This window comes from Coccinella septempunctata, chromosome 3, assembly GCF_907165205.1.
Source record: "Coccinella septempunctata chromosome 3, icCocSept1.1, whole genome shotgun sequence".
Classification (NCBI taxonomy): Eukaryota; Metazoa; Arthropoda; class Insecta; order Coleoptera; family Coccinellidae; genus Coccinella; species Coccinella septempunctata.
The window spans coordinates 22179482-22203708 of NC_058191.1; the positions used below are offsets into that span (position 1 = coordinate 22179482).

The window sequence follows — 24227 nt, forward strand, 5'->3', positions numbered from 1 at the left end:
TTTTCTCTTTTTGAACTGACCACCAAAACGGTGCAGACCCATCTTAAGGGAAGGAGATACGTACAAGTATCTAGAGATCAAACAGGCTAGAAGAATCAATCAGAGCCAGATGAAGTGAGAATTAACGAAGGACTTCACTAGAAATTGAGAAGGATAATGACAACTGATATTAACAGCAATAATCTGATCGAAGTAATTAACACTACGCTTCCTCAGCACTGAGCTACTCATTCGGTATAATATCTTGGAACAATGAACATCATTCATGTAGAGCCTACAGAGCAAAATATGAACAATGCTGACGAAACACCATAAACATTCTAAAAGCTAGATTGAACGAACAGAGCTGCCACGACATCTTGGAGGTCCAGGAATCGTTGATTTGTCTAACTGCATGTCTCAGAAAATTGAAGGACTTCGAGAATATTCCCTGAATAAGGCTGCTTCATCAAAACTCCATCGAGTAGTGTGTAATGCTGCTAATTATAGTCCGTTAAAGCTGCAACAGGATCACTTCCAAATTTTTTGATGTGCCATCGTACATTCATTCCACATGATTAATTTGCATTCCTGTGAAATGTTTTCGCCATTCCACAATTCTTTGACAGGTTACACACATTGCATTTTCAGTTAAGTGTCAAACAAATTCCATTTTGCAAAAAAATCGTCCCAGGTGTTTGAAAAAAAACCTTATATAACTCGACATACGCCACTTCAATGAACAAAAGCATAGTTTCTCAAAGGCAGGATAGATTTTGATGAAATGTAGTGTGTACGTTTCGTCAGCTTTAATGAGCCTCCGACTTCAATGAATGGAGGCACATAATTGAACAAACTCTAATATGGTATAGTAGAAGCTAGCACAATTACTGTTGTGCAAATACAATACGTTGATAATACGTTTTTTACATCTTATTGAATAAACGTTGAGGATACATGACAACGATAACTCAATTTTATAATGGTTACTTCAGTAAGGAGTTGTGGAAATAGTTCCGTATTCAATGAATGCTGATGTAATATTTGATTGATTCGTAAATAATAATGAATCATAAAAGCATGAGACTAACACTCCTAGAAGCACTTGAAATCAATAGGTTCAATTCTAGGGAAATCCTTTTGAACGAACAAACCGACATAGATAGGTCTCCTCTCTTGAATATCTTCTTGTAATTTTGGAATTTCCAGCATACTACCCCAATTCTTTTACCTACTTTGTACTGTCCCCTCTGCCTGTATATTCGAAATTTGATGTATAAGAAATATTATTTTTGTAATAACCTGATGAAGCTACAGTGTTAGCGAAACAATTGTTGTGAAATTATTGAAATAAAATATTTTGTGGAAGTTGTCGTTTAATTTTATCTAATTGATGTAATATTTCTTACTTTTTATTGAATATAGGTGGAGCAAGCTCGATAAGGTTTTTTGTTGGTGATAATGATTTCTTATTCAATGTTGATGTATCGTTTCTAACTTCTTGTTGACTATACGTTGCGGAGGCATGATGAGGAGGCGTTTTTATTGCTGGCTATAGTAAAGAGTCCTATCAAATACGATGATTAAAGGCGAAATCAATGTTGAATTAACATCCGAAATACTAGTTAATAAATTTAACGATTAACTTCTAATCAATATCCCTAACGGATATCAACGTATAATACACGTGCATTTGTACATAGAGTATTCTTACCTTTAAATCTCGATGTACTATGTTACGATTGTGGCAGTATTCTACTGCTGACAATATCTGCCAAAATTTCTGCCTAGCTTGATCTTCGGACATACGGCCATACCTTGCTATGTAGTCTGGAAAAAAAATGAGCTAGAATAGCTATTTCTCTCGAATAAAAACGAGTTTTTTTCGTTCTGTTGAAAATGTTTGCTAAACTTGAAACGGATAATAGTACTTTAATGATAGACTAGACTTTAATCAATCTTATTAGTTCGAATAGTATAATGCCGAAATCAATGAATGAACTAAGAGTCGAGCGACTGTCGCCTTCTATTATACAAACGAGTCTTTGACTCGTACAAATTTTTTAACAGTAGATTCTTGAGGTCAAAAGAAACATTTTTTTCTCAAACCATATTTTCATATTTTCCGATTCGGGCCTGATAAAAATATATATCCATGTTATGTTTTCATAATGAGCTGTACCACCCCTGAAAAAGCAAAACTTCAACCTTCAGAATAACTAACTTAATCTGTGACACTACACATCTGTGGATCTTTTACACAGAGTTGTCTTCAGCCAAAGTAGCCAATATTTCAAATCTAACTTAGCTCTGATTCATTATTTGACATCCAAATCGTTACCAATAGAGGTTTCAATTTGTCCAATTTTATTACAGAGGCGTATAGAATTATGGACGATAATGCCAGACCCCATCGTGCGCGCATCGTTCAGGAGTACCTGAAGAGGTTGAAGTCTCTCGAATAGAATGGCCAGCAAGAAGTCCAGATCTCAATCCGATTGAGCAGGTTTGGGACAACCTCAATAGATGGCTGAGAAGTTCAGAAAATAATACAGCTACTCTTAATGACTCAGGAATCCAACTCGGAGAAATCTGGGAAGGATTAGATCAGAACATTTTAAGATCACTCTGTGTCTTGTTTCGTTCAAAACCTTCCGAGAGAACATACAAAATAAGTTATAAAGTCAATGTAGAGTTAACTTTCATTAAAATTGACATTTTCAGAATGTGCGTTAATTTTTGCGCAGTGTATTTCAATAACTGAAAACAATTACATGTTACAAAGACTGAAACAATTCAAATTAGCCTCAGCTAACTACAAAACTAAAAAACTATTCAATATCATAAGGTTCACAATTCATTATAAGTTTATACATCTCCTTTCTGAATACATTATAATCTTGAATTTTCTGCAATCTTCTTGGTAACACGTTAAAGACCTTAATTGCCATATATAATGGATACTTCTCAAGCGATGTTAAATTGGGCTCTGGAAAGAACCAAGGACACATACGTCTTGTATTATTGTGTTTTTTGAATTTAAAATAATAGTCATTATGCTTATGGAATACAAACATTAATCGATATAAATATAGACCTGGAACAGTTAATATATTGTTTTTCTTGAAAAGAGATCTACAACTTGTAGAGGCATAATATAATTGTGACAGTTTTGTGGTCGAAACATAGATATAGTTTTTAGTTCTATGTAAATAATTAGAATTTAAATTATCACCTATGTGTTAAAAAACAATTGATAAAAAAATATATAAAAGTCACACTGAAGTATTGTATGTTTTCTCTGTATTTCATATTCTAATAATACAACATTGGTGACCCCGAGGTGCGAAGTAAACTCGCTGAAATGTCGCAAGCTGAATCCCCAAGTGTGGAAGAAAATCAAGTTCCAGAAAACAATCTACCAGAAATCAACAAAATCTCAGTTAAAATTCCACCTTTTTGGTCAGAGAAACCGGAACGTTGGTATTATCAAATAGATGCTCAATTTAGAATTAATGGTATCAGAAAGGACTCACTGAAATTCGACTATTTAATATCCCAGCTGGAACCTTCCTTAATAGACAATATTTGGGATATAGCAACCGGTTCAGATGATAATAAATATCAGCTTGCCAAAGAAAGATTGACGAGCATATTCGCAGAAAGTGAAGAAAAACGAATAAAGAGATTATTAACAGGGCAAAACCTTGGTGATCTGAAACCAAGTCAACTGTTAAGGAAATTGAAAACTCTAGCAGGTACTGATATATCAGAAAGAGTAATAAAAACCTTGTGGTTGGAAAATCTACCAATCAATATAAAAAATGTAGTGATCACAAGTGAAGAAGGTGTTAATCGTCTTGCAATCATGGCTGATAAAATTTATGAGTTAAACCCACCAAATAAATTGTATGGTATTAAAGGTTCAGGTTCCAATGCAACTAAAAGTACTTCCAATGAACTTGAAGAATTGAGAACAGAAGTAGCGGAACTATCAAACAGTTCAGTATAAGTTATGAAAAAAGACCTACTAGGCGAAGTCTAACCCCTGGGAGAGGCCGAGATAGATCGAAATCAAGACAAAAATTCAATCCAGAAGGAAAATACTGTTATTTTCACTACAGATATGGTAAAAAATGCCGCCCTGAAAAATGTACTGGTCCTTGTGCTTGGAAAAAGCCGGAAAACTCCAGTCAGTAGTGGAAAGTGCAGCAACATCTACTACTGATTCAGTTACTTGCTGCAACTCTCGTTTATTCATGTTAGACAGGAACACGGGTTTGCAATTTTTAGTGGACAGCGGTGCTGACGTATCAATTATTCCATATGGTCAGAAAACTTCAGCACAGGTAAATTCGAACAATGACTTCATCTTGTATGCTGCTAATGGTACTCGGATACCCACCTATGGCATCATAATTATGGAAATCGATTTAGGTCTAAGGCGTGCATTTAGATGGCCTTTCATCATCGCCAAAACATCAAGAGGCATTCTGGGTGCTGACTTTTTGAAAAAATTCAACCTACTCGTCGATCTGAAGAGACAACAGTTGGTGGATGGCGACACTAAGCTTTGCAGAAAAGGTGAATTGGCGTCCATCACATCAGAAGATGTAGTGAGTACTTTAGTCAGTGAAAAACTTGATAAATTCAGTGTACTATTGAACAATTATTCTGAGTTAACTCGACCAAATTTAAACACCATATCGTTACAACAGGACAGCCAGTATTTTCGAAACCTAGACGTCTTGATAACCAAAAATTGACTATAGCTAAGAAAGAATTTCAGTTTATGTTGGAGAATGGTATTATTCAACCATCAAAGTCACAATGGGCTAGTCCTTTACATTTAGTCAAGAAGAAAGACGGTTCCTGGCGTCCATGTGGAGACTATAGGCGATTGAACGAAAGAACTCTTCCCGATCGATATCCTATTCCTCGAATCGAAGATTTCAATCATATATTGGGTAAAAAACAATTTTTTTCAAAAATTGACCTTCATAAGGCTTATTTCCATATACCAATAGCCGAAGAAGATAGACATAAAACCGCCATTACAACTCCATTCGGATTATTTGAATTTATAGCTATGCCATTCGGACTACAAAATGCCCCTTCAACATTTCAACGGTTTATTCATTTTGGCAGGTTTAGAATTTGTATTTTCTTATATTGATGATATACTTATAGCGTCTACCTCTGAAGAAGAACATATTCTACATTTAAAATTGGTTTTAGATAGACTTTTGAAATACGGTCTTAGAATCAATGTTGCAAAATCACAATTTGGTGTCCACGCAATTGAATTTTTGGGATATTTTATTACTCCAGAAGGATCAAAACCACTGCCAGATAAAGTACATACTATTGTTGACTTGCAACGACCAAAAACAATTCATGAGTTGCGACAGTTTTTAGGCATAATAAATTTTTATAGACCTTTCATTAAAAATGCAGCTCACACCCAAGCAGGCTTAAATGAACTACTAAAGGGTGCGCGTAAAAAAGATAATAGACCGATTATCTGGACACCGAAATTAGAAGAAGATTTCGAAAAATGCAAAGCGGATCTAGCTAATGCAGCATTACTTACTATTCCTGATCCAGAATTGCCGATAGCATTATTTACTGATGCATCAGATTGTGCAGTAGGCGCAGCTTTGCAGCAGTATGACGGATCAGAGTGGAAACCCTTAGCGTTTTTTTCAAAAAAATTAAATTCAGCGCAGAAGGTTTATAGTACATACGATCGTGAACTGTTAGGTGTGTATTTGGCAGTCAAATATTTCAAACATTTACTTCAAGGTAGAGAATTTGTCATATATACAGACCATAAACCCCTGACTTATGCCTTCCGACAAAAAAATGGAAAGGCAAATTTCAGGCAATTACGGCAGCTCCAATACATATCAGAGTTTACCACTGATATTCAACATATCAGCGGCAACGCTAACGTCGTTGCAGATGCGTTGTCCCGAATTGATAGCATCGAAGCTATTGATTTTAAAAGAATTGCAGAGGCACAAAAGACTGACACTGAATTGGCAGAACTTAAGGAGAGCAATACTGCTCTGCAACTGAAACAACACCAGCTTCAATCCGGGATAGTTTTATGGTGCGATACTTCAACGGATCGTATTAGACCATACATTCCCAAAAAATTTCGGAAATCAGTTTTTGAACACGTTCATGGTTGTGCTCATCAAGGGGTGAAAGCAACTGTAAAAAACATGTCTGCCAGATATGTTTGGCCTGGAATCAAAGGAGATGTTAAGAATTGGACGCGATCATGCATAAATTGCCAAAAAAATAAAATTTCGAAGCATACAAAATCTGAGATATCCAAATTCTCTGATCCAGATGAACGTTTTTCTATAGTTCATATAGATCTTGTTGGCCCTTTACCTGTTTCAGATGGTAAAAAATACATTTTAACTTGTATAGACCGATTTACTAATTGGGTTGAGGCAATTCCCTTAGGAGACATATCTGCAGAAACAGTTGCTCGTGCTTTCTATCAAAATTGGATTACTAGGTTTGGAACACCATCCTGTGTCATAACCGATCGAGGAAGTCAATTCACATCCTCACTTTTTCATCACCTCACTTCCTTTTGTGGAGTGAAACTCTGTCATACCACTGCTTATCACCCACAATGCAATGGAAAAATTGAACGACAACACCGTACAATAAAAGCAGCCATACGGGCGCATAATTCCACCAAATGGACCGATACACTGCCAACAGTGTTGCTAGGTATTCGAGCTTCTTTGAAAGCAGATTCCAACTTCACTACAGCACAGATGGTCTACGGGACGTCAATACGAATGCCAGGTGAATTCTTTGAAAATTCCAAAACAAAAGTATACTCGGAAACGTTTGTGACAGATTTACAAAAGAAAATGCGTACATTAAGACCGTGTAGCATTCAACAAAAGACTAAGGCACGTATTTTTGTTCATAAAGATTTGTCCGTATGCTCCCATGTTTTTGTTAAAATAGATAGGGTTAAAAAGCCTCTCGAGCCTGTTTATGAAGGTCCATTTTTGGTGATCGAACGTACGGACAAATATTTCAAAATTCAAATGAAAGATAAACAAGATACTATTTCAATCGACAGACTTAAGCCAGCATATTTAATGACAGATGATACGGACGTCACTACTGAATCAGACAGTCATTTATATCCTGATATTTCTAAAGATTTTGCTAGATTTCTGTCAATATCATTTAAGACTACGCGAAGTGGACGACATGTACATTTTCCGGCTCGTTATAGTGATATGGTGTCTACAAAAAGTATATGAGCAAATGTTGTTGTAAAAAGTGTCATTTGTTCATTTATTGTAATTAGCATTTTTGTATATTCGACATTAACATTAGTATCTCGTCACTTGCAATTCATTCTTTCAAATTTATTGCAGCTCCTGGGAGGGGAGTAATGTAGAGGCATAATATAATTGTGACAGTTTTGTGGTCGAAACATAGATATAGTTTTTAGTTCTATGTAAATAATTAGAATTTAAATTATCACCTATGTGTTAAAAAACAATTGATAAAAAAATATATAAAAGTCACACTGAAGTATTGTATGTTTTCTCTGTATTTCATATTCTAATAATACAACAAACTCTCTCGATATTTTCCACCATACATTACTCTTATCGCCCATTTTTGTTTTAAGAAGATTTCATTTATTACTGTGGAACAACCCCAAAATAAGATGCTGTAAGTTTTTAACGACTGAAAATTGTAGAAGTATACCATTCTCAGCACCTCATCATCAACGAGTCTCCTCAAAGCATCCAGAGAATAAATGACCGAGTTCAGCCTCTTACCCAGCTGGTCCACCTGATCTTTCCAGTCCAAATTTTGATCCACTGCAACTCCTAGGAAAGACACCACATCCCTGACATAAGCATCACTATCTTCGTTCGGAAAGACTTGTGTAGATCGATCAGTACAGGAGTAGGTGCAAACAGTTCCTGCATATTCAAGATTAGCTTGTTTTCACAACACCAACCTCATAACTCATCCAGCATTGAGTTGAACAAAGCCATAGATGCTTGGAGGCTGTTACACGTTATCAAGATGTTAGTGTTATCAGCAAAATTCACGAGATCACATTTTTCAGGTAGTGCTCGTCCTATGTCGTTAATATACACTAGAAAAAGTAAAGGCCCTAGTATGCTGCCCTGTGGGATGCCTATGGACACGTCAATGTCTTCTGAGTTATACTTTTCACCATTTCTGGATATGACCACTCTCTGTTTCCTATTTTGCAGATAACTTCTCATTAGGATAAGTTGTTTGCCCCTAATACCAGATCTCTCAAGCTCGTCCAAAAGCAGTTGATGGTCTACACAATCAAAGGCTTTAGAGAGATCAAGAAACAAGCCCAAGGCCACCTCTCCCCCCTACAAAGCGTCTAAGATAGCTAATGTTAGCTATCTTAGCAGGTTTCTGCGTTCATATTTCCTATATAGCCATGTTGAAAGTTTGAAATGAAATGATTGAATTTCCTGAAGAACTTTATTAACCTCACTGCTATAACCTTTTCAATAATCTTTGAAAAGGAACTAAGTATGGGTCTGTAATTCCCAAATTCCTCCTCACTTTCCTTGAATATAGATCTCCCAATAGCTACCTTCAGAGCATCCGGAAAAATACCTTACTTTAGAAAACAATTCAAGATATGAGTTAATGTATATAGTATCTGAAAGATGCAAGCTTTTAACAAGCTGATAGGAATGTCGTCATAACATGCATTAGTGTTCTTCAATTTTTTCAATGATGACATCAATTCTGCCTCAGTAATGTCAAATGCAAAAAAGGAATTTTTTATGTTTTCCTGCTTTATTTTTCTATTCTGTGGTTTCTTTGGGTGATTTTTTAAAAATGATGGTGCTGCATTAGCGAAAAATTTATTGAATTCCTCTGTTGCTTCTTGTATATGAGTGTACGATAGATTGCGGCATTCTTATAACAGGGGAATTGACAAAATTGGCATGTGATTCAAAATATTGAAACAAAAGCAACTTTTTTCAATTTTAAGCCTACAGGCTCCACCAGGGAGGATCTTCTTTGTGTTCATTTCTCTCTAAAGCAGCCTTGGTTACTGTTGCCGTTACAGACGTGTTAACCTTATGTAGACACCTAACATAATACATCAGTTGATTGAAAAAATGTATTATCATTCACTTTTCGAGCAGTGTTTTTGAGTAAATAACAAAGCTCGATAACAAACAAAATTCTAAATAGTGAACATAATAGGTATACATTTTCTATTAAACCTCACGGATTTAGCATCAAGGAATTGTTGAATGGTAATAGGAGACAAGGACAGAATAAAAAAATCTTAGGACGCTTCTCCTCGTCATTCGGGAGCGGTCTTCAAATCTCTGAGAACTCGATATTACTGCGACGGATATTTATTTCGGGACGCCCACGCGTTGCCGTTCAAGACCTTGCCGCTCTGACGTCACAGCGTGAACTACGAGCACAATGAAAAGAGAGAGAAAGCCATCGAAATTCGGGTTTTCGCGACGTCGACCCTGGCCTGACCCTGCCCGGCCCGAACCTGGATCTGGCGCTGCTCCGGATGCTTCCGGCGCTTCAAGGACTTTCCGGGTTAGCACTAAGTGATTGAACGTTACGTTATCTGGTGGTTTCGGCCTTTGGGATTGTGGAAAGTCAGGTGGGAGGTAACTGCTTTCTGCTTTCTGCGTAGGCAGTGCGTAATACTCCGGAATTACGTAACTGAGAAAATTGTCTTATTCTATACTGGATCTTTATAAGTGATTTAAACATGGTAGTTAGTTTTGACTTTCAGAAATATCAAAGAGAGACTTGAAATAAGGGAAAACAGACTTGATTATTCTTTGACTTCTATAAACCATAGAAAATGGTGAAATTCGATGTTCCCATGAATATTTTTGACATTTCATGAATTGTTGATGAATTCTCAACGATTCCAACAAAAATACTTATCAGGTGTTATGAATATTGACACCAGGTGGCGATTGCTCGTTTTGAGTTCGTAGTTTGGCGCCTCAAATAATATTTTGAAACAATGGGGAATTCTCCTCACTTTGGGTTATCACTGCATATGCAAGTTTAAACTGAATAATTATGAGTTTCATTCATGATTTTTTCAAATGCACCGCAGAAACTATTCGAAATCATTTTTCAAATATGGGTTTTAAAATTTAAATCGCTTGGTTTCGAGTTTACGATATGCCAACAGCGCCTACTAGACAATGAACCAAACAATGTCCGATCAGCTTGTTTATAAAATTACAGCTGTTGATTTACAGGTGCTTACTTACTGGCGAGCCTTAACTGCAACCGGCCATAAAAATCCCATAAAATTTTACGACCTTCCTCGTTCGTCGCAGACTTCATAGACAGCCATCTTTGCCTATCTCATCAAGATAATGTATTTGTTGTCCTTTATTATCAAGGCATATTTCAGTCGATGTTGCCAACTTGTGCAATCGAAATGAAACGCTTTAAATTTTAAATACCCATTTTTATTTTTCATTATTAAGTGCTTAAAATAATTTTTTTTTTTGGGAAACGGTTGAAATGGCTATTTCTAAATGTGACATTCCAAAGATATTTCATCAAAACTACATCATTTTCGTCAGAAGGAATATTCCCTATTTAAATGTTGAATAAAAATCAATCTTCAACGAGATTTTTTTCTTGTAATTCTTGCTTTCAGAAATGATAGTCAACAAAATAAATATGTATTAAAATACTTTTTATTACAAACTATAATAGAAATTCATTTTTTTCAACAAAAGGTAATGAAATAATTCATAATATGAAATCAAATATTACATACCATATACAGAGTGGTCCAACGAAAGCTTAACACCTAGATTTTCCGATATTGAAATAAAAATGTGGAAAATCGCTAGGACCCGTCAATTTCTGATTCGAGTGGAACAACTTTTCCGCTTTTTCATCCCCGTAACTTCAACCAACTAACGGGGGAGCACAACCCCTTGATTCTGAATAAGTATGAGGGGTGTTGCGATAATTGATTTTGAAGATCGTACTAGTACTATCTAACCGTAAAATTTTGCTTCAAAATAGCCATATCCATAATGAAATAACACCGAAAATAGTGAAAGTGGCATTGTGGAATTTATCTCGAGAATATTATTCCTATCAATCCTATCTAACACATTTCGAAGGTATTTAGTAGTTAATCTGTCGTCCAAAAAAGTAAACGGATCATATTTTTGGTTTACCCCAGTCTATCGTGAATTTTTAAGAACGTTTCAGTGTGTCAAAGCGATTGTAAATTTGTAGTAGAATTGAAATGGTGTATTCCGTAGAAGGAAATGTGGAAATGATAAAATAATTTTTTAGAAATTACGACTCTGCGCGAACAAAAGCGTCTTTATTTAACGACAGCCTTGAAAAAATGTATCCACTGCTTACGTTGTGCAACTGGTTGCCAAATTTGACGCTGCTGGTTCAGTCGGAAACAAAAAGCAGGTGCATGAAAGAGACGAAGCGAGGGACGTGCCGCTCTTAGTTCATGTAGCAATGGATTCAACCTTTAGTACTTGGAAATTATCCAAGGTATCTGGTGTTTCACGCACAACAATCATGAGAATCCTCAAACAACATGAATTCTACCCTTACAAGATGGGATTGGTTCAGGAACTGAATGGGGATGGCCCCGATCACCGACTTCAGTTCTGTGAAGTGGTGTAATGTTCAACGCTAATCAAAACTACATGTTCGATATATGTTTCTCTGCTGAGTGTTCATTTTACCTTAAGGACATTGAAAACCGCTATAACTGTCGGTATTAGTAAGATGAAAATCCAAGATTATTTCATGAGGTGCATACTCAGCTTCCCCAAAAATTAAATGTTTATGGAAATCACATAATCGGCCCTTTTTTATACCCGGTTCCCACTGGCCAAATTTATTTAGATCTATTGGAAAACACTATTAATCCAGCCCTCGTGCAATTATTGGAGAATGCAGAAGACCCTCAAACGATCATTTTGCAATAAGATGGCTCATTTCGTTCAAAAGGTGCGTTAGTTCTATGATGAAAAATTTCCTCACGCCGAGATCGGAAGAAGGGGACATAATGAGGGACCACACAGATCACTTGATCTGGCTCGACTGTACTTTTTTCTCTTGGGTCACCTTATCAACATCATTGACGACCTCCTTGGGTTCCTATGAATGAGTAGGGTAGAGAATAAAAGATCTAAATGGTCGTAGTTCCCGAAAGGCTAATCGAGCTACAACGACGCCGGTTCAAATAACAATTATAATATGGGGTCACCTGAAATCCAAGATTAAGGCTAGCCTCACATTGAAGCCAGTGTAGCCTAGCACAGCACAGCGGAGTAACTACATAGGAAAACTATTACTGTGCCCTGCCTGAACGACGACCGCATATTGAGAGTAGCGTAGCCTAGCACAGCATAGGGGAGGTACCATGGAACTATAGAGAAAAACTAATTATGTGATCCATATGAGCGATGCGCTCATATTGCCTTTAAATAGTTAGTTATTTCTGTGTCCTTAGCTAGTTTCTTACAAAAATGTGGATCCAGCCGCTCAGCTGAACCTACTTTTGGATTCGAAATCAGATTCAGAAAATATTTTGTTTTTATATACCTAGTTTGTCCAAATTTCTGCTAATCTCCTCCCAGATTACATATTTTTACTTTGTATGCATGTAGTCGTTACTCGTATTGAATTTTCCATTTTCATAAAATTTAACCATTACATTTGGAAAAACGTGGTCACTCTGCAGAGGAAACTGTGCGAACTCCACAACCGACGCAGGATGGACAGAGTACACTGTTACTACGTCGCGTAGGCCTCCGCGCTGCTACGTTCAATATGCGGCGTTCTATTTAATTATATTTGTTGCAAAATCCTCTACTAGGCTAGACTCTGCTGTACTGTGCTGGACTGCCCTCAATGTGTAGCTAGCCTTACGCTACCCAGCCTGAGTCACTGGATGATTTGTGAACTCGGATCATTACGGAATGCCGTCAAATAACATCAGAAATCTTGAGTAATGTACGTGAACGTTTTCAGTAAAACTTATATTACTCCATGGAAGTGGCTAGTGCCCATTTCCAGCATTTAATAAACTAATCACAAAAGTACTCTTCCACTATTTTACCTATCATTTCGTTATCGATGAAAATTTTGAAGCGAAATTTCAAGAGCAGATAGTACCCATTCGATAAGATCTTCAACATGAGGTATATCAACATCCGTTGTTAAATTTTCGTTAGATCACACTGTATATTAGATGTTCATATTTTAATATCGGTCTCCATATGGTTTGATAGATTCTTGAAGCTGTAGCATGGTTTATGCCGCGGTTTTTATAGGTGATTGGTTTGAAGTGCCCTGAACCAGCAATTATTGAAGTTGATTGAAGTGGTTTTGAATTGTGTTCAAGCATTTTGACTGTTGGTGAGTTGTCTAATATTTTGTGGTAGTTTTGTAATTTCCCCATAGTATCTTTCAGATTCTTGTTGTGCGTTATGAGTGCAGTATCATCAGCGTATTAGAGGATGTAACATTACAGTTACTCCTAAGTAACTTGCCTTGTGTTACACCTTGTTGGGGAGAAAGAGATTCTTGTTGATTTTCATGATCATGCTCCTATCCAATTGCTGCAGTTTGTGTAGAAGACCATCGTGCCACACAATATCGAATGTTTTTTTGTCCTTAAATATGTCTGCTGACTTGTGACTCTTTCTTTCTCATTGTAGTTTGTACATTTGCCATTAAAGCTACTAATCTGTGGACGGTTGAATGATTTTTCTTGAATCGAAATAGTGAAGGGGGTATGTTCTAGCCAATTGAACTTTCAAGTCGAGCTTTAATTATTTTTTCGAAGCTTTTTAGGTGAAAACATAAAGTTTAATACGCTATTCGGTATGGCATAAATATTGATTGATAATACGAGCCTGATTCACACTCACCAAAAATTTCTCCCTGGCTGGCATATTCCGAAACCAAATAGATCATGTTTTTTGTCTCCATGACCTGCAACGAATAGAGAACACTAAATTAGAATGAATTATGTTGGAGAACTAATTTCGGTTGTGAATAAATCGATCTCGGAGGATTGGAAGAAAATAGGTTTTGACTAATCAATAATGGACCTTTGTCAATGGTTACCGAAAAATCTCATGAAATATTCAAAGTTTATGATTATTATATCTTCGAGCATAGTAAGGATTCATTAGGCAATTTCCATCATTTTGCATTGTGCTGTCTAACTTTTCGGATTCTCTTGTTAACAAACATTAGCTCCTTCGGAGCTTATAGCGTTTGTTTTACACATCCCCAGAATGCAAAAAAACCCGTTAGAAAAACTATCCAATCATGAACAGCAAGAAAATACACGACTAGTTTCGGCCAGAGGCTTGAAGCTCCGATCTTACAGGGAACAGAGAAATACCGTTGTTTTAATTATACAATACTTATGCACTATTAGTTTCGACTGGTGGCCATCCTTAGGTTAGCTGGAAAGATGAACAGATGTTATAACATACATAAAATACATAGACTAAAGGCTGATCCTCGTTTGAAACTTAGAACATTTTTTCATTGACAGAAATAAGTATTAGGGCGAGCACATAACCTCACAAAAAACAGGGCATACATTTGAAAATCTGAACTAGCGATGTCATATGAAAATTAAACGATCTCTCTCTTGTGCATTCGAATGCCCTGTACTTTGTCCAGTTATGCTCGCTGCTCTCCTTGTTTCGCTCGAAAAAGTTTCAACAGAAGATCAGCTTTTACCTAATGTCCGTCTTTTTATTTGTTTGTATGATGGGCTCTGTTCGTCCTTTCAACTGAACTGAAGATGGCCTCTGTCGGAAACTAGTCGTGTAGGGTGTGAAAGTTGTATATGTAATTGAAAAGGTGTCTTTTCTTGTTGTTCCATGCATGATCAAAGATTTAACTAATGTCTGTTTCCAGTTTTCAACTACTAAAAATTTTCCTGTTATAAAATATCTCGATTAGTTGCTTTCGCGTGCGATCGATATAATACAAGAAGTACTTTCCAAATGATTGCAACATCATTATTCAGATGCAGATTCATTCCATGGGCGATTCAGCACGATGGGAATATTAACGTTGTGCTTACAATAGTTCAGTAAAGCGGCCGATTTTGGAAAAACTTGTTTCCACCAACACAATATGAATCAGTTTATTTATTCGAAAATGCGATAGATCGTAAACCGTATGGTGACTGAAAAACTGTTGAAGAACACTTCGTGGGCATTAAGGCGCCGAAAATTGATGAAGTTGCTATAATTGTCGTGAGTGATAACTTGGAGTCCCGTGATATTGTTTCTTATCGGCGAAACGATCAGATGCAGCAAGTGTATGAAACACACAGTTTATATGATACTCTACAGTACCCTATTTTATTTTGGCGAGGTGAAAACGTGATAACACTTTTCTCTCAAGATGGTCCAAAAACTAAACCCAACTAATGCCGACGTTTCGCGGATATATTTCCACTTCTTCAGGGCTACAAAAGATACTATTTTTCAAAGATCTTATCTTACATAAATCTAATCATATAAAATCCATCAACACAGAATGCAATAAAAATTCAAAAATTTTTTGAATTTTATTTCGTACTCTTGGAAATTTTAAATGTTATTTCAGCCTTTATTGCATTCTGTGTTGATGGATTTTATGTGATTAGATTTATGTAAGACAAGATCTTTGAAAAATTGTATCTTTTGTAGCCCTGAAGAAGTGGAAATATATCTGCGAAACGTCGGCATTAGTTGGGTTTAGTTTTTGGACCATCCACGTTTCCTATATCCTGTGAAAAATCTGGAATACTTCATAACTTTATGCACATTTTTTTTACTTTGCCGTATTAATTTTACTCCTTATTTATTCATTTGAGAGCCGAAAGAGGCAAAAAATTCACCCCACATTTTGAAATGTTGACGTCTATTTCAACAATAAGCCGTCAATGTCTACGTCAAGATTGAAACAAGACAAGATTCAATCTTAGCTCGTTGGCTGCTGGATGGCCCTCGAGGATGTTGATACTATGTAGAACTTGCCAGCATTTAATATAGTCAAGAAGTTTCGTTACTATTCTCATCAAGGATGGGATTGTGTTGCTCTGACGAGATCAAACCAGATCGATACCATGGTTAGCATCTACATTTCCTTGATAAGACGGTCTTTCTTTGGGCACCTTCAGTAATGGTGGAGAGCTAGTTCAATTAAGATCGTAACATTTGCAGATTTTTAAATAGGCAGCTGTTATGCGTCTAAATATTATTTACTTAAAAATTTAAGTTGCTTATGGAATTTATTGGCAACGCCCTTGCTTAATATTATTAGTTGACTGGCAGAAACGTGTAGTGGCACATGCACATATTCTCATTTGGTTCGTTGGAAAAATATGATTCATGACACATATGTTATATTCAATCAGAATTTTTCTTCTGGAAAGTGTTCGAAACGCTACTCTTTGATAGCGGTTGCTGAAATTATTACCGGAAATGAAAGTAGATGCAGGTAGATCATTAATTGTCAGAGTCAAACAACATGACGTAGAAGTTGTTATTCGTTGGATAATCCCGTATTCGCTTTTACTGTCTGAAACGTTTAAATTGGACATAAATGTATAATTTTGCCATTTCGATTTAACCATCAAATATATCTGCATTCAAGGATAAGGTTGAAGTTGGATCGCAGAATCCCCACGATGAAGTTACTCAATACCAAATGGGGCGTTATGAAAGCAGTAACGAAGCAATTTGACAGACATCCAACTATTGTTTACTTGTATGTACATTTGAAGTTCATTTTACTACTGCATTGCAACGAGTTTACCAAGCGCCTTGTCCTATGCATTCGTGGAACAAATACGAAAATGATAAATAAAAACCCTAGTAATTATGAAGATTAGCGAATAAATTCACAACAAAGCTCAGATACGAATTGAAGGTATTAAGTAAGGCAGAATTTCACCTAATCCAATGCTCGCCCCATTCAATCAATAGATGAGACGCGAAACTCAATATAATTGATTGAAATAACGAATTTCAAGTAGTATTCCGCTTTTAAATGATATATGAGTATTAAATGATATATGAGTATGCTCACGACAGTCTGATGAAATCTGCTACCGATAGAACTGGAGAAATTTTTTTTATGCTCCTGGTGGTACTGAAAAAACTGTTTATTCGATTGAAATGAGGGCTACCGCGTGTGAATTCGCCGCTAGATGTGCTAGTGTAGCGTGAGGTCCAAATCATAGACTCAACTATATGATTAATATTAAGTTTATGGTTTTCATATATCTATAATACTTTTATTGATATTACGTGTTTAATGCTATAAAATAAGTGAAGCCAAATCATTGTCAGAAAGGGACTTACACACATGACGAACAAGATATTGATTAGTAACCAAATATTTATATATTCAATTTCTCCAATATTTTGATCTGTGAAATGACAAGTTCCCGTCATCGTAGATAAACAAATCTTGCATTAGTTTGTCTATGTTCAGGACCTCACTCTACAAAGGCGCCAACTGGTGAGCAAAAAAACGGTAGCCCCCATTGATGTATTTCTCCATCCGCGTGTAGATTATAGTAAGAAAAGATGAACACACTGGTTCCAGTGTGTTCATCTGATTTTCTTACTGTTTATTCGACTGTCGCAACGATTCGCGCATGTGTTTCGTTAACATTCAATTTTCACTATTGAAATAAGCACGAAATGAGAAGCGGCTCTTAGGAATAATAATGACTGTTAACAGAAGTTGGGGTAACAGAGGTAACGGGGCACGGTAACCTCTTGAAAAATCGAATTCTAACATTTTCAACTTTTTTCCCACTCGAAATAAGGCATATACGTATATACTGTAGATACGCAAAAACTTCGCCGTAGATTGCTTTGTAAATCCAAAGTTATACATCTATTCTTCCTTCAATGGGTCTTGTATTCTTCATGTACCATGAAAATTTAATGAACTCATATCCCTACTTCTCATCATTTCCAGAACATCAATATTGACAATAGTCAACCAATATCTGTCCTTCTTCTTCTATTAGAACACCTCGGTTTTTCAAACCCCAAAAACCATCAATTCTGCAGGCAAATATTCCAAAGGCGTGAAATCTTTCACAGAATTCATCTTGGAGTAGTTACGTTTCCTCGCCTCCGACGTTTTCATTTAGGCCTCCGCCTCCTTCTCCGTGACTTGGCAATTAAGGCAATATACGGCCATGAATATACGTTCGTTCCTTAGCGAGATTTTGCTGCTGCAGATGACAGCTCAGGAAACGGCGCGGCAGAGCAAATTTCAAAGTGTGATTAAAATAACATTATCGAAACAGCGCTACTTCCACTTCCGAAGATAATAAGAGGAGACAGTCTAAACACCAGAAAAATTGATGAGAGCTGGCGGAGAAAGTAACACGAATGCGTAGAAGGGCAGGGTAATATTTTTAATATATTTTTCGCTTACTTCCCATTTTAAAGTAGGAATTTTATTTAATTTAAATCCGATACAGGTTCAGGGTGTTCTATAAAGACATGGATTATTTCCCGATTTACAAAGGGATTAATAAAAGGTTTTGGTTCTGTAATAATTTTCAAGTTTTCTTCTATGAAGATATCATAATGACGTTATGGAAACCTTCTTATATAGGCTGTTCTATGACGACTTCGATCATTTCCCGATATACAGGTTTTCATGTCCACAATATTAAAATCGATTAGGAATATTATGTTTCCAGGGTTTTTTTGAGGATCTTCTACTGTTTTCTATCAAGAGGTTTATTCAAACATGCTTTATATGATCCTAATTCAATAGTTAGAACCTCCTCATGGGAAAAGAGCCGAAAATATATCCAGTGTACTTCTTTAAATATTGAATCTTTGATTCCCCTCAAAAATATACATATGAGGGCATTTTTTTGTAAAACAAAAGGTCTTTCTAATTGTATTTTCAAAATATTCCAAGACATAGAATTTGAATTGAAACTGATAAAGTTTCAATTAATACAATCTTTATGATTTACACTCAAAAATATCTTCCAAGTGACCACCGCATCGTTACAGTATCTGATTATTTCATAAAAATTGCATTCTAGCATAGTTGCGGCTCTTTCTCACTAATAACTCGAATAATTTGTTTTCAATACTTCCAACGTTTCGAGGACTATCCATGCACATAGCCCCAGAGAAAGGAGTCTAATGGTGTCAAATCACGTCACTGAAAAATCGTCTTCTAGTACCAGTATCCAAGTGGAGTGGAATGATATTGTGGCAGAATTGCCTATCAATTGGACTTTGTGAGCTTTCAACTTCTGCGCTTCGCCTAATACTCCATACAGTTGACTTAGAAAGTCCCAATTGTTGTAAACGTCCTGAAATTGAGGTGTCAGCTGCAACACTATCACTCCCAGCACCAATATCGCACAGAACGACCATTTTCATGAAATAATTCAAAAATTCCATCCATTGCAATCAAGAAGTGAGTTCATTCCGCTTTTATGTTTCCGTCTTATGTGATTTTACTGAGGTTTGCCTGGATTCCGGAGTGCTTTTTCATACCAGGAGATGTTGAGATGTGTGTGAGTAACACATATTCACCAAAATTCCTCCATCAAATATATCGAGTTATGTAATTTGATTAGGATACCATCATTTCGCACGAACAAAACAAAAATTGAGATAATGAGGAAAACTTTCGTCTTTCGATTGGAAAGCGCTTCGTGCGTTCTGTGCCACCTCAAAATTCACTTCACTGAATTTCTGTACAAAGTTTCATAGTTTAAAAAGGCAGGAAAATAATAATTGGGAAACGTTGAATTTTCCGGAAAAGGACAAAGTGCCTGTTGGATTGCTAGCTTCGTGTCAGGCTCAAAAGTCCGTGCAGCTTGGAAATAGCGCCACGTATAAACAAAAATATATTTGTTTTGGCTAGAAAGTGTATCTTGACGTCAGGATCGAGTGAAAAATATACTTCAATTCACGTTTATCAAAAATAAACTTATGAATTAGATGCTCCGAATCGGGTTCAGGTAACGGCAATCTCGAACCAGTGATTTTCAGATTTTTGAATTTTATTAACCTAATCCAATGAGATCTAGTAAAATGACCGGAAAACTAATCGCACCTTGTCTACGCTGCTCAAAAATCGATGTGGATATTTGAGAGAGATTTGTATATATGCATACCAAATGGAAAGGCGTATGCTTGTGTATTACACAAACAAAATATGGTCCTGGTGACACTTAATGGCTTGATTGAAAAAAATTACTGATTAATCAAACGAAGTTGTCACTCAACCACTGCTTACTTACTAGTGGAAGTAATGCATATACTCTTTGGGGCGGAAGAGCAAGAGCTGCAACAGTCGCACAATATAGGCTGACACGGATAAAGGCCAGTTCATATTTTCGGTCCGTCTCGGTTGAGGTCAGCCGCGCCAGAATATCTTTCAATTTGTTTTAGGTATATGGACTAATTAACACTATCCGTCTCCGACCTTTCGACACCTATCGGCACGCTTGCGGCCGTCGGATGTTATTCTTCCAGAATACTACCTCTGAGTTCCACTCAGTCAATCGCCGGCTTTTCTTTTCTTTGTGTATAGCTTCTTTGAATGTAGTATTTTTTTTTCAGTGGCGAAATTTCATTCAGGATATAATCGAATGGATTTCCTGTTCATTTTAAAATAGCCATGATATGTATATGGATCAATTTCTTCTATAATGTCCACAATTCACCTTCAACTTTCCTCTTTTTGATTATTAGGTGCACACCAAATCTTTTTACCGACTTTTTGTTCTTGTTCATCTGCGTCTTACGGGGAAATTGCGACCATTTTCCGTTTTAGGTGTAGATTTGACGTCCTAATAGATATGACATGTAGGGGAAAGTCGGGTAGTACCGGACATGATACGAAAAAATAATAAAACATAAATTTATTCTGGAAGTTTTCCAACAAACTTAGTATGAAATAGTTATTCCACATATACTTCACATGTCCTGAAAAGGTACAAACATACACTTCATAAAATAAACATATATCGTTCAAAGAAAATGAAGTGAATATTTTAAATTTCTTCAAGACTTGAGGGTAACATCGGACACGAAAAAAAATTGTAGATACTGCTGAAAAAAGCTAAATTTCAACAATAATCACACCTGTATTACGTATGACCCATTTCTACGTCAGAGCATGACTCATAACCCTCATAGACCCATCCATTACACTCACAACCAGAATCAACCTTGTTTGTCTTTGCTCGAGCACAACGCTGGATCCAGTCTTCGTCGAAACATAAATCATAAAGAATCCAGAATTCGAGTTCACCTGAAAGCCGTTAAGCTGCGTTTACATTAGCGAAATTTCCTCGCGAAAATCACTCGGGCATCAATTACTCCCATCGAGTGAAATTTTGCAGTTCCCAAAACAGAGCGCAACTAAGAGCGAAATCTTTCGCGAGTGGAGCGAGCCGCCTTTAATTTTTGTTTCGCAGTCAGTACGGAGATTGTGTACCACGTTTACACTATGCGAAATTCGATGAGCGAAACCCTTTGATGCGCGGACAAAAACCGACAGACCTGTGGCTCGCAGCGAGGGCCCTCGCCCCGCAATTCCTCGCGGTGAGGGAAGCGTCTACACTAGGCGAAATTTCCTCGCGCAATTATTTCGCGAGGGAAATTTCGCTAGTGTGAACGCAGCTTTAAATTGAAATGAACCCGGTAAGTAGCCAACGGAGCCCAGCCTCTAAGATATTGTTGGGCTCCCTAACATGAGAGAGAAATGCATATAGATGAAGATCCTGCCTGTTCACGGATGAGTCTAGATTTCATCTATGAGTCTGATGTGCGAATGTTCGTGTGGCGAGAACAGGGTCCACGGTGTAATGAACATTTCATGACGCCAAAACTCTTATAGGCGGTAGCTCTGTGTGCGTTTGGAGAGGCATTTGTTTTAATGGGCGCAAAAATCTTACTAACCTAAATTGAATGAGTGGCATTAATCGAATGGGTTGGGCCGCTACCCCTGCTGGCCAAAATTGTATTGAGCATGTATGGTCTGGTATGCTACAGCGATGTAATTGCTGTATGCCACAGCAATTACATCGCTTACCTAGCCCACCGCAGACAGTATTACAACTCGTCGATGCTTTCGCGGAAACTTGTCCAAACAATGCTCAAAGTTATCGATAACCTCATTGCCGAATAAATTAAGGGCACTACCAAAGATACCAACTCGATATTAAACCTTGATTTCAAGCTGTTGGTAACAGAAGGAACCTTTTTTTAAGCCTACAGACTCTACTATGTTGTATCTCCAAGGAGCCATGCTGCTTAAATACTGTAAATCAAATACCAAGAAAATCGATATCCAATTGTTGAGTTTTGATTCTATTTCAATCATTTGTCATACAGCTGCATATGCAGACGGCCAAAATAGTACAACGATTTTCAACCTCATCCGTTAGAGCTATTGGGTAATCAATCTCGTCTAGCCGCCTCGACAAACTGAGAAGGTTCGTTAACACCACCTTCAACTTGACTAACCTTTCACAATGACGTCACAGGCCGTTGCGTGGCAACTGCAAGCCATCGATGCCTGGCTGACATCTACAAGTCTAGGAACTTCATAGTCGACGTCGGAAAATCGAACGGTCTGTCCTATTATGTCCAGATTTCCTGGAAAACGCCTGTCTAGGACATTTCCCGCTACAAATATATGGAGACCAACGAGAAAAAACTGAAAATGAGGAGAGGTAATTTGAAAAAACCCAGCAGAAGTTTTCCGAGTTGGAAATGGAAACAGACGATCACTACTAGTAGGAATTGGGATGCACTGAAATAACAAATTGAAGTTATTATGTACTTAATTTTAAACCTAATATCCTACAGTATTATATTATGTTTATATACTCCATTCACTTCTATGAATGCACACGGTCGGTTATGGAAATTTGAGGTTATGACGCTTGTCAAAACATTTTTGTGTTTCAAATCAGCGCTATGTTATTCGTTCCAAGTAAAAGTCTCACTAATTACATATTTCTCGCAATGTGAATTTACGTCAGAAAGTGAATGAAATTCGAAAATCTGTGATGAACATAACGTTTATACAAACTGATTGAAAGGATTCCTAATCCAGTTATTCGCATTTAAAGGATAAGAGATCAGTTTTTAAATATATTCATTCTCACCATGGAAGAAAATTATTGACACATAATATGTAATCGCTTGAGAAGAGTTAATGTTGGTTATCTTCTTTGGCTAAAGGTTGAAGAAGATACATCAGTTTTTGAATTCAAAAAAATCAATCCAAAGATGAAATGCATTCGATGTAGTGGTAGGAAATGGGTATCTCTCAAGGGAATTTATGGGTAATTACAAGAATAGTGAATTCTTCAAGAAAAATCATCTTGCATTAATGGAAGTCAAAATAGTTAAAGGGATTTCGGAGGCAAAGGGAACTCAAAGTTTTCTGTGCTACTTATTCCACACCCATTAGCATAATTAAGTACTTTTTCATTACTGAAATGTTCATTTTTCAAATTTTAATTCCAAATTTGCAGTTGGGGGGTCTTTTCTGAAAATTAATTCTTCAAATGCCACCCCCTTTATGGGTCTCCCAATAGAAGCAAATTCTCTCTTCATCCCCTTCTTCCACAATCTTTCTGATTGTGTAAATATTCGGTTAAAATATAAGTCATTTGGATTCAGATGAAACAAAATATAAACTTACTGAATATGTTCGATACGGTCTGGGTTATTGCAGATTTTAGAATATCTGGGTTACTATTTGAATGTTGAATAAGCGGCCCTCAATTCTAAATAGCACTTCCTGATTATCTGTTTTCTCTCTTTTTCAACCACTTTCGTCATTTTTGTAGTGTTGATTAATATTAGTTGTGGCTACGTAGTTTTGACATTAATGACATTTCATGAGTGTCAACCTTACATCGTTCTAGTTAAAAAAACTCAAGAAAACTATTTCATAGTGCTTTTATAAATGTGAATGGAGTATACTTATGGTTCGATCAACTTTAATTGAATTGAACATGAACATCCCAAGCTGCGTTTTGTTTTTCTGTTGAAATTGTGTTGAGGTCAATTTAATGCCCTGCAAGAATCAAGAGGAAAGAAATGTTACCCAATTGATCTGGCTAGTGATGGTCCATGGTCCTAGAA

At 36.6% G+C, this 24227-nt stretch overlaps 1 protein-coding gene across 1 annotated transcript in view; it reads right to left on the reverse strand.

Moving 5' to 3' along the window:
* LOC123309453 (serine/threonine-protein kinase SIK2) overlaps positions 1-24227 on the reverse strand; it is a 71653-nt gene that overhangs the window by 25108 nt on the left and 22318 nt on the right. The window contains exons 3-4 of the mRNA XM_044892586.1: positions 13971-14034; positions 1694-1809 (exon numbers count right to left, since the gene is read on the reverse strand). Of these exons, the coding sequence (XP_044748521.1) occupies positions 1694-1809; positions 13971-14034 (180 nt within the window). The remainder of the gene's footprint in view (positions 1-1693; positions 1810-13970; positions 14035-24227) is intronic.